The sequence below is a fragment of the Perca fluviatilis genome, chromosome 11 (assembly GCF_010015445.1).
Source record: "Perca fluviatilis chromosome 11, GENO_Pfluv_1.0, whole genome shotgun sequence".
Taxonomy (NCBI): domain Eukaryota; kingdom Metazoa; phylum Chordata; class Actinopteri; order Perciformes; family Percidae; genus Perca; species Perca fluviatilis.
Genome location: NC_053122.1, coordinates 10,547,877 through 10,567,622, shown reverse-complemented (window position 1 = coordinate 10,567,622; position 19,746 = coordinate 10,547,877). Strand labels below are relative to the sequence as shown.

The 19,746-nt window shown below is 40.8% G+C and overlaps 1 protein-coding gene across 4 annotated transcripts in view; it reads right to left on the bottom strand.

Moving 5' to 3' along the window:
* astn1 (astrotactin 1) overlaps positions 1 to 19,746 on the bottom strand; it is a 566,677-nt gene that overhangs the window by 297,760 nt on the left and 249,171 nt on the right. For all 4 annotated transcript variants that reach the window (XM_039816837.1, XM_039816835.1, XM_039816836.1 and 1 more), the window contains one exon: positions 8,988 to 9,092. In XM_039816837.1, coding sequence (XP_039672771.1) covers positions 8,988 to 9,092 — 105 coding nt within the window. The remainder of the gene's footprint in view (positions 1 to 8,987; positions 9,093 to 19,746) is intronic.

The window sequence follows — 19,746 nt, the reverse complement described above, 5'->3', positions numbered from 1 at the left end:
GACCAGATGAATGTCACACAGAGTTCTAGCAGCAGACACATCTCTAGAACAACTGTTAAGAGGAGACTGCACGAATCAGGCCTTCATGGTCAAATAGTTGCTAGGAAACCACTGCTAAGGAGAGGCAACAAACAGAAGAGATTTGTTTGGGCCAAGAAATACAAGAAATGGACATTAGACCAGCGGAAATCTGCTTTGTTCTGATGAGTCCAAATTTGAGATCTTTGGTTCCAACTACCGTGTCTTATTGCGACGCAGAAAAGGTGAACGGATGGATTCTACATGCCTGGTCCCCACTGTGAAACATGGAGGATGTGTGATGGTGTGGGGGTGCTTTGCTGGTGACACTGTTGGGGATTTATTCAAAATTGAAGGCATACTGAACCAACATGGCTACCACAGCATCCTGCAGCGACATGCCATCCCATCCGGTTTGCGTTTAGTTGGACCATCATTTGTTTTTCAACAGGACAATGACCCCAAACACACCTCCAGGCTGTGTAAGGGCTATTTGACCAAGAAGGAGAGTGATGGAGTGTTGCGCCAGATGACCTGGCCTCCACAGTCACCGGACCTGAACCCAATCGAGATGGTTTGGGGTGAGCTGGACCGCAGAGTGAAGGAAAAAGGACCAACAAGTGCTAAGCATCTCTGGGAACTCCTTCAAGACTGTTGGAAAACCATTTCAGATGACTACCTCTTGAAGCTCATCAAGAGAATGCCAAGAGTGTGCAAAGCAGTAATCAAAGCAAAGGGTGGCTACTTTGAAGAAACTAGAATATAAGACATGTTTTCAGTTATTTCACACTTTTTTGTTAAGTACATAATTCCACGTGTTCATTCATAGTTTTGATGCCTTTAGTGAGAATCTACAATGTAAATAGTCATGAAAATAAAGGAAACGCATTGAATGAGAAGGTGTGTCCAAACTTTTGGCCTGTACTGTATGTCCGATTTACCCACCAAACTGTCATTTTTCAACTATGACAAGGTAAAATCGGTTTTGCATTCTATCACCCCTTTAAAGCCTTAGGGCCCTATTTTAACGATCTGAAACGCAAGTATCAAACGTGAAAGGCAAGTAGCTTTGTGGGCTATTATACCGGAGGGATAAATGACTCTTGCGCCCGACGCAAATCTAAAATGGGTTGGTCTGAAGTAGCTAGGTGTGGTTTGGGCGTAACGTGGAATAAACAAATCAGAGCGTCATCTCACATTCCCTTTAAGAGCAGGCGCGCTTGTTCCATGGCGGATTGCTATTATAATGGCGGATTTGCCTGGCGTACGCCAGCGGGAGCTGTCCGGGATGTGGAAAAGTAATAAATGCCCGTCTTGACCCGGTGGCGATGTTGCTGCGGCCTCTCGGGCGCATCTCCACAGTCTGGAGAGGATTGCTGCAGCCATGGAGCGTGGATCTCCAAACGCACCACCTTTGAGGACTGTACTGTAAGGTGCCTCCTGATCTATCCAAACACCTGAAGCGCATTTTCAGTAATTTCTTCCCCTTGTAATTATATATGGTTTGCAAAAATAGGAACTGCTGCGTCCTTGTAGATGAGGGAGGCAAAGTGTATGCGCGTTGTGCACACGCTACATTATGGCCAAGCATGCGCCCCTAAAATAGCATCTGAATAACGCGCCACTGACTTTAGACTAGGTTTTTCCTGGTCAGTGGCGGAATTGTTTTCTGAAACCGCAAAATAGCACCAGGGAACATTTGCGCCGGAACACGCTCCTCTTTTCGCTGAACCGCCCCCTGCAGCGCAAACACGTTCCCTAATTTACCGACGTGCGTCTGTGGCGGGAAAAGTCCGCTGTGCGTCGGGTGCAAAATACGAATGATACATGCGTCGGTGTACAAAGGCAATTGCACTGAGTGCAAGATAGTGCACTATTGCAGACTTCTTAGTGTAGAAGTCTGCAATAGTGCACAGTTCTCTACAGCCTTGTATTTTTGTAAAATATTTCCCATTCAGTGCAAACACAGTAAGTGTTGCTTCATAACGTAGATATATTATAACAGTTAACATATTTACAACACTAATGTTCAACAATATCAGAATCTATCAGATATCCAAACATTGAAAGGAAATAAAATAATTAAATTCTTTTATAATATTTCATATTACTTTCATCCTATTCCCTTTCAGTCGTGAGCTTTGTATACTTTACTATCCTACTTTGGTTATAAAAAGCATAATGGGTCCCTAGTAACATGGGCATAGAAAGTGATTATATTGTCGCTAATCTGATTTGTAGTTCGCTTGTTCACACACTGTGGTACAACAGCTGATGGTAGATGTGCGTTTCACACTGACAGCAGCTATGTACATTACTGGCTCTGCTTCTGACACTGAATCACATTTAAAACAATTGTCTTAATTCGCAGCACAACTCTCCCCTTTGTTTCAAAGCTTTCTGATCAAGTCAAGTCAGTTTCGTTAGTAAGAATCGTCTGGCATCATTGATTAGCTCAGGGCATAGAGCGGGTCTACACCATACTCTTCATTAATATTAACTTCAGTTCTTATAATGTTCACTCAAAGAGCTATCCTGCCTGCCCACTCAGGAGTTATGGGCTCATGGCTGCTGCTTGGCTCTTTACGGTCACTGTTAGTAGCAAACTGGACTAGTGGCTGCTGCTGAAGAGCTACAAGGAAAAGTTTGATTCTTAAACATGGTCTGCAGGAAACGTATTATGTTTTGCACGGCCACTAGCATCCCTGCACTGCTCCTAACTAGCTTAGCTTACCCATCTCATTGTGTTCATTTGGCGTTCACAGCTGGTTTTAATGAAAAGGTTGCTCAGTCTTCAGTGGCCCCGTCACTGTATGGAGCTTCTCGCCTTTACAGCGCCGCCTTTGTGCTTTCTGTTTCATTTTTAGGGCTTCTTTTTGCTTGCATGTCACGGTCGCATCCTAACAAGCACCACTGACTGAGGTGTCCGAGGTGACGGTAGACTGTTTGTTGAGCAAGGTGCCGTCGGAGGAGTCAAAACACGGCACGTCTTAATAACCAGACTGCACTCTGTAGTGGGCTTCATGATAGACAACAGTGGGCCGCAAAAATAAATAAAAAGAGGGGGCTGCGAGTGCAGGACACCTAGGGACAGCATTAATGATATATTTCAACTGTGTTTTCAACCCCGTACCAGGACTGAAGGCCGGGCCCACCGGGAATTCTCCCGGTGCTCCAGATAGCCAATCCGGGCCTGTGGTGACATTATTGAAAACAAGCACAGAACATGTCCCCTAATGTTATTGAAATTTCAAATGAAATCGACCGGCTGAGCTGCAGAACCAGAAAATAAAGTGCATGATTTGCATGTTTGATAATGATACATTGACCACACTATCACAAAATGACCGTGTGCTCACTGGGGTTCCATCTTAGTAAATATTGGAAAAGCAAAAGTGCAATAGCAATTTATCATTATCATTTCCAGGAGAAGAAGCAGTATTAATATCACAGCACTCACGCTCTGCTCGTTCTTACTTCTCTAAAATTAAATTAGGAGGCCACTGAAGTGAGAGACAGAGAGCACAGTGAGGATGAGCGATGGGAGCTTTGCTATCAGACGTAAAAATCAGTAGCCGCACCCCTCCGGTGGCTGTTGAAATATGATGAGCTAAAGTGGGAAATGGGAGTAAAAAAAAAAAAACAGAGGCTTCTGAGTGAAGGGAAAATAGAAACCGTATTCTCAGCAGACACAGCAGACACTTTCAAACCACAGCAGCAGCATTGGAAATGCATTAGAGGTGTCATAGTTGTATTTACAGTACAGTGGCTGCACTTTTCTGAATGCAAACTCTTTATGATGGATTTATGTATAATGCATGCACTTAAAACACGACCGAAATCCAAATTATTAAATGACACTCTCCTTCCAGCCAGGCAAAATGTATGAATGCAATATTTCAACAGATTTTAAATTCACTGCCAGCAGAACAAGCCAAGTTATCTAGTGAGGCAAATAAAAGGAAAAAAGGCAGATATATTTTCACAGAATAATACATTTAGTACTGAGAATCCCGTCGAGAAATATTCAGTATAATCCTTGATGTGTCAGCAGCCAGGAGCAGCCATCAGAAGAAGTATTGCTTGACTAAATACCTATCCACAGTTATCTTATTCTGTGAAGTTTCCATGGCAGGCGCTGTCAGAACGCCTTGGTCTTGCCAGGGATACAAAGCTTTGTGATATATGACAGGCTATCAGAGAGACCGAGAAAAAGACAAGGAAAATGAAATGACATACATATTCCTGAATGCAGACCTCCTTTTTATCTATCCATCTATATCTGCCTCAATAAAAGTCCTCATATTTGCATGTGACATCCACTTTTTACCTGTGGAAAACTGTCCTATTTTTATAAATCAACCTGTATTCAGTAACATTTTGATTTTACATGATGATGCCAATGTGAGAGAACGAGTATGCCTGCTGCCTAAATCACTGCTGTATATGTATAAATAATTCATTTAAATGTGTGCTTCTCATGGACAAACAAATGATACAGTGGCACACAAACTGTTCTGCACACATACTTACAGTAAATAATGCAGGTGAACTTACAGTATTAGTATGTGTATAAGAGCTCCAATGCAATAAACTACCAGTGCTGGTTCATTAGGGAACACACAGTAGTTTAGAAAAAAAAAGTGCATTTGAAAATGAAAGAAACTCTTTTTGTTTGTTTGCACAAATACCAAAATAAGAAAAAGAAAATTGCGATAGGGTAAAACACCAGGAATAAAGTATGAAAAAGTAATTTAAATCGCCAACCTGCTGCGGTGACAAAAAACATTTTATAATTGCGACGTGGTCTAACAAATTCATCATAAATCCAAATTTATAAAAACACCTGACAATTAACAAAGAAAGATAGAAGCAACTAACAGTTGTTTTCTTAACTTTACTGGCACACAGCTCCAGCCCTCACTGGGTTATTTTTGCCTCGATTTACACACCGTTCTGGGAAAGCTCCATTTTTGGGGGAGAAAAACAACGCTTTAGTCTGGATGGAGGGCTGAAACAGAAAAAAAAACAAAAACAAAAATCTTTACAACTTTAACTGGTTTAGTGTAGCTGGACAATAGTTCTATGAAATTTCTTCTATAAATGGTACACCGGCTTACGCGAGTCATCCGGTGGAGCTTTGCTGCAGAGTAAACGCAGACTTTTTGGGTACTAGCGCCATTCATCCCGAATAACTTTGATAGTGAAAACACACAGTGAGAGCTTCAAAGTTTAAGACAAAAACATGGGCAACACCCAAAAACAAGTTTATGGCTATTTTAATGTACACCGTGCCATGGTTAGCATTGTTTAGCCCCTACCATGACAGGTCCGCATGTAGCCATGCCCTAGAGCATTCCCTGCTTCATTGTCCATTTTGAAATGAATGGGACCATAATTTACGAAAAGAACATCATGCTGTATTGAAGAATACTTGAAGCTAGCAATCAGAGCATAAACTCATTATGGAAATGTTTACTGAGGTAATTAATCAAGCGAGAAGTTGGGTCATTTTTCCATAGACTTCTATGCAATGAGAGTTATTTTGACAACCAGTGATGTCAACCCCCGTCATTCCCCCCCACCACTGCTGGAAATTACATAAAATGCAGGTGTAAGGCACAGCCGCATTGGCTTCACTTTTCGGACCTGTAAGTTTTGTCCATCACACTCGTACACTCTTACATCTCTCCTTACTGTCACTATACAATCTATGAATCTATTTAAGTTTTCTATTTCATGTTATGAAAAGTAAACATCCATTCCTTCAGGCAACAGTTACCTAACTTTAGCCCCCCATTATAAAGCCAGGGTTTGGCTGCTCACTGTAAAGCCCAACTTTTAAATGGACTGCTGAAAACCTTTGCTATCATGAGCCACTTTCCTTTTGTTGCTGAGAGAATCTCATGTTTATGCTGGTTTATTTCCATTTTGATTGAAAACAATCTTCATACACAGTCAAAGTGGTGTGTGCCTCTTGCTGATCTATCAGCTATTACAATTATTATGAGTTATTACACAATTAACAGAGGATTTAAGGTTGTAATTATAATGCTGTCTTACAGTACTGTAGCCCTCTTGTTTGGCTGTGCTTGTTGAGCAGCTTTTTAGCTTGTGCCCTTTTGAAGTGACATTTTGCTAATTTGTGATTAAAGAGAACTTGACCCTGACCCATTCATTCCCTTACGGGGTTCTCTCCGAGTACTGCAGCTGAGCAGCACCACCACAATCAGTCCATAAAAGACTGTTTCAACAAGGGTTTAATTTAATGGACCATACTTGAACCTTTTAGCACCACATGACAAAATTGACAACAATGCGCCCTGTGGCCATTGTCTGTCTGTGTGTGTGTGTGTGTGTGTGTATATATATATATATATATATATAAAAAACTGTATGACCATAAAACTCTTGCCGGTATGAACAGATTTAGAAACATGTTTTTCTGCCAAGACATTAATCTAAAGTCTATCAAAGTTTATTTTCTAAAGTGCATGTACAGTATCTAGGGGTGTAACAATATATCGTGGTACGATTTATCGCAATGCAAAAATGTTACGATATGTATCGTAGAGGTATGGCGATATAATTTTGTATATAATAATGTTTTTTTTTTTTTTACTACCACCATATAGGTGCTGACACACATACCAGACGGCCGACCATCGGCAGAAAAGCCAGTCGAGATGATCAGTCGCGTCCCCGAGGTCCAAAAAACCATAGATATAGAACAATATGCAAAAAACGAGACGAGACGTAATACGCCTCCATAACAGCAGGCGGCGCTAATCTGTAATGTTGCCCAAGAAATGACAACTGGCAGCTGATTGGACGAATGCGTCACATGAGTTTGTTTTCTCCGGATATTGAGAGCCAGACTGTCATGGCGGCCGTTCAGAATACAATCTCATATTGTACTAAAATAGTTCACTGAAACGTGTTTCTGAAAACATTTTAAGCGAGAAATAGGCCATGCAGTTGCTGAATCCGTCTTCATTTCAGATCAACAAAGGTCAGTTTAAAAGATTTTCGTCAGATTTTGAGAGACTCTAGTCACCTCATTCTGCTCGCCATTTCCGGGTGAGTCCTGACGGCCCTGCCGCCGACCGAACATGTCAGGTCGGCGAAAATGAACGCCGACAGCCCCCCAGACTGACGACGGCACGGGACACACCGAACAGATTCGTGTCACTGACCTCGCCAGACTGTCCAACGGCTGAAAATCGGCCCTGTGTGTCCCGGCCTATGACGTCCGTTTAATCCTATTGGTTGAGCTACCGTACCCGCGTCATGTTTACATTCACTGCATTCATGCTCCAATGAATAGGATATGACGTTTGACTTTACATACAGAAGGTTAAACTAAATCTTGATTTATATTGAAGTATTGTACATTCTTTAAGTTGTATGTATAACAAGACAGTTATTGAACACTGTTAATGTTAAATAAATCTGTTATTTGATTTTCAGTTGAATTTTTGTATTTTTTTCAAAATATCGTGATACATATAGTATCGTGAACCCAGTATCGTGATACATATCGAATCGTGAGCTGAGTGTATCGTTACACCCCTAACAGTATCTAAACTCCGTGGTGGAAAGTAACCAAGTACATTAACTCAAGTTCTGTAATTAAGTACAATTTTGAGGTACTGCTTTACTTGAGTATTTCCATTTTATGCTACCAGTTTCAACATTTAAGTAATTTACATATTAATATTCCAATTGCATAATATATATTATTCTGAAATGGACAGCTCTGAAATATGAGTATTTTTTTCTTTTCTTTAAGTATATGCTGGTACTTTTGTACTTTTACTTAAAGAGATATTTTTCTGATTTAATCCAGCTCTGTGTCATGCCAGTGTGCTATATGAACGATTGTTTGACTTCTCATGTAGGCGTGAGTGCATGGAGCTCTCCGCAGGGATGAACAGCGGAGGACTGCCGAGATACGCCGGATGACATCAAACAAAGCGCTCGCATCATTCGGCGGATCTCAGCAGACTTCTTCTGCTCCGCTCCTCCGTGCACTGGCACCGCAGAGGGAAGCCAAATAATGTTCATCTAAACACACTACTCACACTGCCATGACACAGAGCTGGATTAAAATTGGCAAAGTATACCTTTAAGTAAAAATTTGAATACAGGACTTTTACTTGTAACAGTATTTCTATACTGTGGTATTGCTACTTTTACTTAAAGGTATAATATGTAGAAAGGTATCACTCACTTACTGTTTGTAAACCGTGTTCAAAGTTGGCTCCTACTCCGGGCTTAAAGAGCCAGAAAGAAAGAATTGCAGACCTTATCGTGTGTGTGTGCATGTGTGTGTGTGTGTGTGCGTGTAGTCAGTTAGCTCCAACTTTAGCCAGGCACACTAGCACAATGTTTGTTCTAAACCACGGCTGTAAGACAGGAAAAGTGCCGTAGTGTAGCTACACCTCTTCAGCTTCCTTATTCCACTTAGATCGTTTCCAAGCTAACCAGAGTCTCTTTCCTCTTCTCGATTGGCGATCCTCTCCACTCTCCCGTGTCTCCGCCTCCGCTCAGCCGTTTTGCGTGTGTGTGTCTGTGTTTGTTTGTTTGTGTGTCTGCCTGTCTCCGTCTGTCTGTCTGTGTGTGAGTGAAACGGGTTAGCTAGGCTACTGAGTGTTATTTTTCATTTGAATGTTTATGCCGCGTGGCCATAGTGGGATTCATAATTTTGCTTCCGGTCTAGCTAGATCCGAAAGAAATTAATCCTTCTTTAAGTGTCTATGCGTTAATCGCGCGATAAAAAAATTGTCGGCGTTAAAATGGGTTTGCGTTAACGCCTTTAATAACGCGTTAAACTGACAGCCCTAATATATACACACACACACACACACACACACACACACACACACACACACACACACACACACACACACACACACACACACACATATATATATTTAATTAATTGCTAGAGGCGCAGATGGATTTACCTTGAGAGAGGACCCACTGATTGAGTTTGACGTGGTACTGCACAGAACGAAGACTCCAGTGCTGAACAAGGGGGTAGCCAGACACCTCGCTGTAGTTCACCATACCTGCAAAAACACACACACAAAAAAAAATAAAACCACCTATAAATATGGATGCGATCCTCAGTGCGAGACTAAAGCGCGGTTCAGGGGAGTTCACCACCACACCTGCAAAATCATGCAGAAAAAAAGTACTATTACTGTGTTTTTTTACTCCTACAGTGGAGGAGATTGCAGTCTTCAGGGCTAGATCAAAGGACATCTAATTCATGTTTACTTTACCTGAAGAATCAGGAAGAATATTTAATATTAATATGATATTAGATGACAGGAGAGAGAAGCAAGCAAAGTCTCCAGTGTTAGATCAAAGTGGAGTGTGAATTTACAGAAGAAAAATAAATAAATACAACACAGGAAATTAACATAAAATCTTTTCCAAAATAGTGATATAGTAGAAGGAGGATGATGTCCTCAGTTGTTGATGAAAGCGAAGGCCAACAGCTCACTTGAATATGCAGCACGTTTATATTAAACGCGAGTATTTTCATATAAATGGCATACCTCTGATACCGTCAACTTTTCCCACTTAGGAAATTGTGTCAAACCAAAACACAATTTTCATCCATTTCTGCAACATTCTCTATTTGTGGCACATTCCAGCATGACAATGAAAATTCTCACATTCAGATGATTTACAAAAGCAAGTAGAACAATATATTTATATTGAACATGGAGCAGAATCTGGATCTGAGAAGTTTTGACACATTGCTGATCATGTCTAATTAAAAACAATAAAAAGAAATGTACCTTTAGTGCCTAATCAACATTTCAGAGATCATGAAACAAACAACGATAAAGCTGTGAGACAATTTGATGGCATAACTTCTTAATTTAGAAGCTATAACAATATTCCGTAATTAACCGTATTCGCTTTTTATTACATAGAAGTCATCCCACTTCGACAATAAGAAAGGCGTGATTGATGGAAAATGAGTATTAAAAGTTGTTGTGATAGCCTAGACTCAATCAGACAATTTCTGTTCAAAGAAAGACAAGTTAATAAAGCTGAGAGAATTTGAGCAGCTTTTAGTTAATATTTGTTATTTTTGCTTGATAAATATCAACTAATTGATAGGGTTTAACGATAAATGTATTTGTAGTGAACTGTTCGGTACGAGGTTTTCGATTAGGTGCACATTACAAACCGGACGATTCGTTGGACTAATTCCATTTAGAAAAAAAGAGCTTAAATTGTATGACCTATGATGTTCTCAGTGCCGCTGCACTCAACAAGGCAGCCCAAACGACGTAACAGGTAACGTGCTGTCTGCCCCTCCCACTCCCAAAGAAAAAACACTCTACTCCAGTCAAGCATGCTACGCTGAACTAGCTTGTTTCAATATATTACAGCTCGGTTGTATCAGCAGCATTTTGTAGATGCGCTGAGCCGCAACAGAGTTCTGCAACACCGCCTCTGGTGCCCCGCATGGTGCTCCTTCTGGTCAGCTGTAGCTGGTTGTTCAGTTATCCCAGAATAGGTGACTGTCAGCCGGGGACAGTGCATCGCGAGCTGCCGGTCATTTCGGCGGAGATTACGGATAAGTAAGTAATGAAACAACTGGTTAAGAAAATAATTAATAGTTAGTCTCTGTCGCTGCCATGTTGTTTGTGTCTCACAACAGATGATTTTATTCCTTTCTTGGGAACAAACTTCCCACTCTCACCGGTAGCCATGTTGTCATTTGCGGTTGCTGTTTCGTGTGTGCTATGTTGTTGTTGTCGCTTGCCATGCTTCTATGTGAAACTAACGCTACGGAAGCTCCGGGGAGCCAAAAATACACCATTACACAAAAACTTGATTTACTTATTTTTTTAAATCGCCCGCAACTAAAAATTTTAATTAATTAATTTAATCGATTTTTCGCCCAGGCCTACCTACTAATTGATTATCAAAATTGTTGGCAATTCATTTTTGTCAACTAGATCTGGATCCAGATTGATAAAATACTCCAAGGCCAACTAATCTCTCATCAAATCTCTTGTCTCTCCTTGCTCTTTATATTAACAATACATTGGAGGTAGCAGGTAGCTAATTTTAAGCCAGTAATGCTCTCCAAGTTAAAATGACAAACACTGCCAGCAGCAGATTATATCAGCTGTAGCTAAATAACATTACAACTATCAATAAATAGCCATCATCTATATCTATCATCATGAGTGAACGTTATTGTGTAGAATCTCCAGTTGAACAGTTAAGCTGGGTAACATTGTTTAGCATGTCAGGAGAGGCAGTCTCCAAGTTACGAGGTTGTTGATGCATATCATAAATCAATAATTTGTCTTTAGAAACTTAATAGTTCTGAATTGGGACCTCCAGTGTTAGGAGCCAGTGGTTGTGAACAAGACATATTTGACAACGACTGTGTTGCTAAGATAGGGGATCACTAAGAGGATTACTTCATCCTGAGAGGAACATGAATGGGTCTACCGAAATTTCATAGTAATATATGATAACCGCTGTTGAGACATTTCACTCGAAATCGCATGTCAGCCATCACCTGCCATCCACCATCTGGGAACTATGAATGTCTGTACAACATTTTGTGCCAATACATCTGTAAGATTTGGAATCAAGTCACACGATAAGCGATAACGTTTCGTTAGAGGAAAAGTCAAAGGATCACCAAAGTCATCACATAGTTGTCAATCAACTGACAGAACAACCGACATTGCCATGCACTAGCATTTCCATGCTAGCCTTCCAAGCTGCATGCTAAATAGGGTGTGAAACATAAGCAGCGTATACCGGTTATTATGTGTCAGATATATATTTATGCTGCCCATCTCATGCATCTACGGGTTGCGAACAATTATTAGGCTGCCACTCAAATGTGTAGTGTTTCTGCCTACTCAGCCAACAAAAAGTACAGATTTCATTTGAAGCTTGGGTTTTATTTGAACCGCATTTACAATTAAAAATGAACCCAAATCGATTTGACGAAAGATTGGGAAGGTTTCACATTTGATACTTGATTCAGATTTGCTAAGATGCCATCAAACAATCTCTCTAAAATATATATTTTTTTTAAATCCTCTGTGGTCCACAGTTAAACAGTATCTTTCTGAAAGAGCTGAAGTTGTCTGAGATTTTTTTTTGGGGATAGCTGAGAAAAGACTATTAGGTAAGGTTTGATATTGGTCTGTGGTTGGTAATCACGGTTTTATTAGGAGAGGTTTGAGAACTGCAGTTTAAGGCTTCAGGGAAATTACCTGAAAAGAGAGTTATTAGGCACTCTGTTGCAAAACAGAAGCTATTTGGTAAAGCGTCAAGACAGGTGGATAGCTTAAGATGCTGCACAATTTCTTCCAGAGTTCTGCAGTGAATAGTATCAACTCTTGCCATTTTTATTCCTTCCCTGTGATTGTAGATGGGAATTTATTGCATGACAATGAACTTTTAACAGCTGATCTAATACCTTGAATTTTATTACTGAATAACTCGGCAAACTGCGGTAAATTAACATTTTAGAACTCATTGCATTTATTGGTGTCAAGAAGTTCAGGTGCAAATGGTGTGGAGGGAATGATCAGCCTATCGATTGTACTAAAAAGAGAAGGTGCATTATGGCGATGATGTTAGAAATCCCCCCAGACTGGGAAGTCCACACAGCAAACCGCGATGGGAGAAAAATGTGCTCTGGTTTATCGGCATTTCTTTAAACCAATCACAATCGTCTTGGGCGGTGCCAAGTGCCGAGCGGAGCCACGGTGCTGCTGCAAAATAGCCTCGGGAAGGAACTTGTTTTGGTGGAACATGTGTACATTCCAAAGTTGTTTTAGTTGTGCAACAGAAAACTCTGTTAGCGTAAAAAAAGATTTACGCTGCAGAGATCTGAGGAGCAGTTAACCATAGTCCTCATAAATCCACCAGAGTTAAAATTACAACACAAAGAAAGCAGAATGTAACGGACGTACGAAAAGCATGACATCCAGCGGAATTTCCGGCAGAACAAGAGCAATCCCAGAAGTGGAACGTCGTGGACATAGACTAAGTCCGCTATAAAAAAATACAGAGGTGAATTTGAAGTTTTGTTTTTCACCAATTTTCCTTTTCTAGATCACTACGGATTCGGCATTTCTCCGTGGTGCCTTTTGCTTATCAGAGGGTTATTAAACCCAAGCAGGTGCAATGACGTCAAAGACATCAATTCAAGGTATCTCAATTGAAATTGCCAAGAAGATCACTCACAGGGGGCAAAGTGAGAGTTGGCAATTCATAGATACCGGTGTCCTTGATGTACCGTTTGTTTTCCCAGTCATCTATAACTTTAACACGCCACCTAAAACAACCAACACTTCAGTCAATCTTAAACTAATACTGTCATACTGCAAATATGTTTTCATGTTGCTTTAACACAGTGTTTCTTTAAAGCCCAGTATGTTGATTTAGCTCCATGTACCAACCCTATCTCATACTCAAATCAATAATGCCAATATCTCCTCTGCCTGTGGAAGTCTCCCACGCATGAATGTTTTTTTTCATTTTGACGTACTGCACACTATCAAATGTTACGCATGCATCTTGGTCTGACCAATGTCTTGTCATCTTATCAGCGGCAACAAATATTCAGTGGAAGATAAAGTGCAACATATGGACATACACATTCAACTGCAATGGGACACATGAGGAAGAGGAAACATTCATCATGCACAGAGACCTAACTATTCTAAGACAGGTTAGCGTTAAAGGACATACCAGCCTTTTTTTGACCGATCAATTATAGATAGAGCATGAAGTGATAGAGCACTTTTTCTTAGTGAAGAAGACTTGGAGTGAATACATAATCTCCCTCCCTTCCGTTTTGATTATTGCTGTAAACATAAAACTATTTTATCTTCAATACAAACTTAAAATCATGAAAGCCAAGCAAGAGAAAGTGTGTCTTCATTTGTTCCAATTAGTGGCAGGACCCCCTCACCCCCTTCCTAATTTTTGCATAAGAATGCAGCATCAGGCCTTTAACATCAACACCACTTATATCGGGCCGTTAGCAGAGCTGTAAAATATAAATCATCTTGTCTCCCATGGCAACTGACAGCCGGGTCATGCTGCAGTGGTGGGATTACAGCAATACATCACCATGACTGCCCCCACCGTGTTCACAAGCACATCCAGAAGGTATCTGGATGATGCTTGTGTGACTGAGACACGTTTTCCTGCAAGCACAGACACGGAAGAGGGGACCGAGAGGGAAAAACAGGGAGCAAAAAACACCTTTGTGTGCATATGAGATTTTTATGGGCATGTATGAGAACGATAAATTGAGACATAAAAGTAAGCCAATAAATAAGTAGATGCAGCTCTGCAAATTTCACAGAACACATGGAATAATCATGTCTTAAACTAGACAAATCACTGTATTGACAAAGCAGTAGTGGGCACTATTCAAAAAAGCTACTGTTCCACATTGAGACAGTTTCTTTCTGATGGCAATTAGTTGAATGAAAGAAATAAACATTCAAATGTTTTTTTTAGTGTCTCACTGTAAAATAATGACGCTACAAATTCACAACTTTATGTAGTGTATGTACCGAAAAGTGGAAAGGTGCATATATTTACTTCGGTAAGTTTGTGCCAACAAAATAAATTTACTAAAGCATTTTTTTTCTAGACAAGGAATCTTTAATATTGCTGGCTTCATCCATCACTTAAACCTCATTATAGAACCTAAATGTTCCATAATGGCTTTATTCAGACATGACCAGACCATTACTGATGCAATGTGCAATATTTGCGACGCGGCATGCATGGAGGAGCTTGTCCTTCTCACTGCAGTGGCAACACTTTCTCAACCAATATATCTCCTCACTGCAAAGGGAAATAATAGATAACAGACTGATCTAACGTGGAGTCTCCTTAACAACTTAAAAGTGGGTCATTCATACAATTTTGTGCTTTACTGAAGCGGTTTTAATTTCCTTGGTCATAAGAGTGGTTAGCTACATTTAAAAAAGGTGGAACAACAGGCGCATTCAATAGGTTCTAGAACCTTGTGCTGCTCTTGCCTTCATGTTAATGTGACTTCAATTCATATTTCAGACTGTGTTGGGATTGTTAGAATAATGTTACTGGGTTTAAACTAAGTTCACGACTTCTATGGAAAAGTGACTCAGGGGGGTTATTCAGGCATGAGCTCAACACGTATCGAGGTGCAGGGGGCTTAAGACGAGACCTACAACATTGAAAAGGTTTTCAATTTTAAAAAAGGTCCCATATTGTAAGAAGTGATATTTCAATGTCTTTTGTATTATAAAGCAGGTCAAGGTACTATATAAATACTGTAAAAGTATCAAAATGCTCAATCCACAAAGACATACAGCCCATATTCAGAAACTGTACCTTTAAACAAGCCATCAGGACTCCCGTACGGTTGTGATGTCACAACTATATTATGAATGGGTTAGAGTTAGTGCAGTTACAGTTATTCCCCGGCTGCAATCACGTTGCAGGGGCGCTAAGAGCGCAGATGTGGAAGATCCATCAACGCTGACCAATTTAGAGCTGACTGGGCTTTTTCGGGAGTGGGGCTTAAAGAGACAGACGCTAAAACAGAGCGTTTCACACAGAGGGTGACCACCAGGGGGCCCCCAACAACATGGCAGCGACAACGGCTAATATTAGTTATTTTCTTAACTACTCGTTTCATTACTTACTTAACCGTAATATCCGCCGAAATGACCGGCATCTCATTGTGCTCTGTACCGAGCTAACGGAACTACCCGCTGACCTGACGGAGCACTGGACCCGGTGTTGAGGAACTCTGATGCGGCTCAACACATCCACTACAAGCCGCTGATACGACCGAACTATGACGGAGGTCTGTAGCCACTTTAACAACTAGCAATCGCCGCTCTGTAGCATGGAGCTCCTCTTCAATGTTTTTTTTACCGCTAATTACTACGATGGAGCTTGCTACAGGTATGCTACACTCATGAGACCATGGAATGTAAATGTACGTTACTCAGCAACAGGTGAAAATAGGGGCAAGGTTGCGCGACTAAAGTCAAAATGAATTGAACTTTTACTGAGGAACGAGAAGTGAACCTTCTACCTGTAGGTGTGAAAACAGCTATATCTCACACATCCATTTGTCGTTGAATATATAGCATAATTATATAATTTGTTGAATATATAGCATAATATCATTTTGTCATTCTTTCACGGAGGGCGCCAATGCAATGGTAGGGAAAACACTGTCAATCTGCAGATTGATTTTAAGTAGGGGGGAATCGATTTAAATCATGAAGCAGATTTTGTGTGAAAAAAAAAAAAAAAAAAAAAAAATCAGGGATTTTTTTGAGGCCATATCGCCCAGCCCTACTTCCTATTAACCCAGAGGATGTCAGCAGACCCACAGCTGACAACCATGCAGCTAAACTAATTGATGTGGTAGAGACTGGGAATGCAAAAGTTGCTGCATGTGTCAACAACAATGTACGCAACATTGTGGCTGCCAACTCTCCCAGACGTGTGGACTTGGACTTAGTCGGCTGATTGTTAACCGTTAAGCGGTTAACATGGGTGGGCTATCGATCAGGAAAAAAAAAATAAAAAATTGAAATATGCATCCCTATTAGGATAAATAGATGTAATATTTTACTCAAACAAAGTCCTGTGGGATAGAACATGTTGTTTGGCCCTGAAGCCCAAGTAGTTGCGTGAAGTCACTACCTTAATAAATCAAAAAGCAAAATGCTATGAATCTGAACAAATTTAGGATTGCCCTTCTCCAGCTGACCATCCCCAAAATGCACCAGAATACAGGAAATCACATCTACCAAATTCAAAATTTTCTGGGGGAACACCCCCAGACCCCCCCCCCCTCATTGTTTGCACCCACTTTTGCACAAATAGAGTGGGGGGGGGGGGAGGGTCCTTATGCATCTGTGCCCAGGGGGACAGTAGTTCATAATCTGTCACTGTATTGATAGATACATACCTCACTGTATTCATTTATAATGTAACATTATAGCGTTGTGTCAATAATCGTCAAGTACAGGTGACTCCACGTGGTGGGAGGGGGGCCCCCAAATCAAATTCTCCTAAGGGCCCCCAAAAGGCTCGGGCTGGCGCTGAATACAGGTATATTTAGACAGACAGTATGAGAAAAAGAATGTTGTTTTAACATTACAGCATGTAAAATGTAAACAAAAAAATACAAGAATGAAGCTGAAAATGAATGTAATATTGGACCTTTAAGACCAGGTTTATGGAGTTGGTCCTGGTCCAAGTTAAATAAAGTTGGAACAATTCTATAATAAAAACATCACAAGAGTTGAGCAATAAATGCAACCATGTATTCTATATATTTTGAGAATCAACAATGAGACAAACATTAGATATGAAGTATGATGATTGTTGGGATGCAAGGCCAGTATCAGTTCCTTTACAGGCATGCTGCGAAAATGTAACATTTGGCAGTAGCCTGACACCTTCTATGAACTTGATGAATAAGCCTCTAAATGTGATGTTCCTGCATTGTCCTCACCTTCAGCTACATCCATTTATCCCCTCTTATGGGAAATGGCTCCCCGGAACGATAGATATATTCCCCAGCACAGAGAGTGCGAGAGCACACCACTACATAACCTCCCCATCCCCAACCCCCCTCCTCCCTTAGTGAAAATGAATAACAAGCCCAAAACATATACAGTAGCGCAGCGTATTCTTCTTGCTGAAAGGCCTTGTCTCCCTTTTAGCCCTGGGGTGCTCTGCTCTCATTGTCTGACAGAATGATTAATTTGACTGAACTTCGCTTTGCAAACATCCCAAGTTCACAGTCTCTCTACATAGAGTCTGTGCCAGAGCCTTTAAGAGAAGCAGCATGGTCAGGGCTGCGCTATGTACTACAGCTGATTTCCTCTGTAAAAATACAAGGCATTAAAAATGTCTTTCATAGCAAAAATATACATTTTTCAAAAGCTAACATAAATAAACGATTTGTGCATAAAAGCAGTTGATAGTGGAGCAACATGGCTGTTTTACAACACTGCCATGGCCCTGACTCTCTGTAAAGATCCATTAAGAACACCAATAGCTTTGGTTGAGGGCCGAGTTAACTGAATAGATTTACTCAGGTAGTGCAACAAAGTCAATTTTCAGGTACTACAACCATACTTTGAGTATTCCTTTATTGTGAGACCTTATATTTTTACTCCACCACATTTCAGATGGAAATAGTAATGGCTGTAGTTGTAACAATGAGGATTACATTTGTACAATGGAAAAATCCTTTTAATACATCATTTGACTTTAAAGAGCAACTTTACCAGTTTTAGCTTGAACATGCCCCATTGACAAATTAATAAAATGCACAGTAAACTACATGCATTGGCTTTGCATTGTTGGTACTGTAGTAGAACTACTCTCAGTTGCGTGCCCTCAAGCTCTCCATGTCTTTGCAAATCCCAACTCCATATGACGATGATGGTGCAATGGGGGCCATTGATTTTTCACGGATTTGTGTGGCATCTACATGACAGAATTGCTGTTTTTTTTTCTCTGCAAAAAAAGGAAAATTACTTTGGTTGTAAGACTTCTGTATATTAGGGCTGTACCCAACCCAGATTTGGTTGTTCACTACAAATATTTGACCATTTATTCCTTTTTCCAGGGTTTCGGGGGAATGTTCAGGGTGACAGCGACGTTCAAGTCAGCCCTCCGAGGTGATGCATGCTGACAAAGGGGGACTACAGGGAGACCGGAGACTATATCATGTTCTGTTGCTGCAAACTGTAAATTCACCACTTCTAAGCAGAAAGCAGAAGATGTTGTCTTGGAGCCCGACCGGGCAAAGCTTCTCTTCCTCCTGCCTGTATTAAGCATGGTGAAAGCGAGGAGCGCTTACTCTGCAGCTACTTCTGGGGACTGAAACGTCCCCAGAAATCAGACTGCTCTCATGAAGTGGCATATGTATTACACGCCAATTCGTATGCCATTTTGGCATGTTATCAAGACGCATAATTGCGTGTTTATCAACGCAAATCTGCCGCCATTGACCTACATTGCGAGTGACTTTCCGCTGTAGCGAGTAGTATAAAGGAACGTGGGACTGCAGGACTTTCACCCGGGAGAGCCGGGTTCGTGTCCCGCGTGTGCCGATTTTAACAGTTTTTTTTTTGTTTTGTTTTTTAAAGCCTTCCCCAATGTTTCTTTCCATTCCACAGTTTGTTTTCCTAAGCGTGTTTTTGTCGTTATTTTTTGTGTTTTTGTCACTTTTGTTACTAAAGCCTTTCCCTGTGTTCTTTTCCTAAACCCAACCATTTTTTATTTATTTTTTTTAACAGGCGTGTGACGTGCTCGTGATAGTACGTCGCGTTCTCGCGATAACACGCAACGTGGCGATGCCACGTGGTGGTTATGTTTACATCAGCTGTATACAGCGTAGACATAGGCCTACACGTGGATAGCTGAAAATGCGTACAGATAACACGCCATTTGGCTTTAGGAAAGTGGCGTGTACGTTTACGCAAAGTCATGATGCCATGTTGCCAGAAATAACAAAAATGTAGAGAGAAAAAAAAAAAATAAGGGGTCTGCAACTCATGATTCAAATCTTTGACTTTCAGTGGGCCAGTCCCACTGTATATAGATTGGTCCCGCAGGATCAATTAATAATGTAATAAGGTGACCGTAAACATAATTTACTAACTGTAAAGT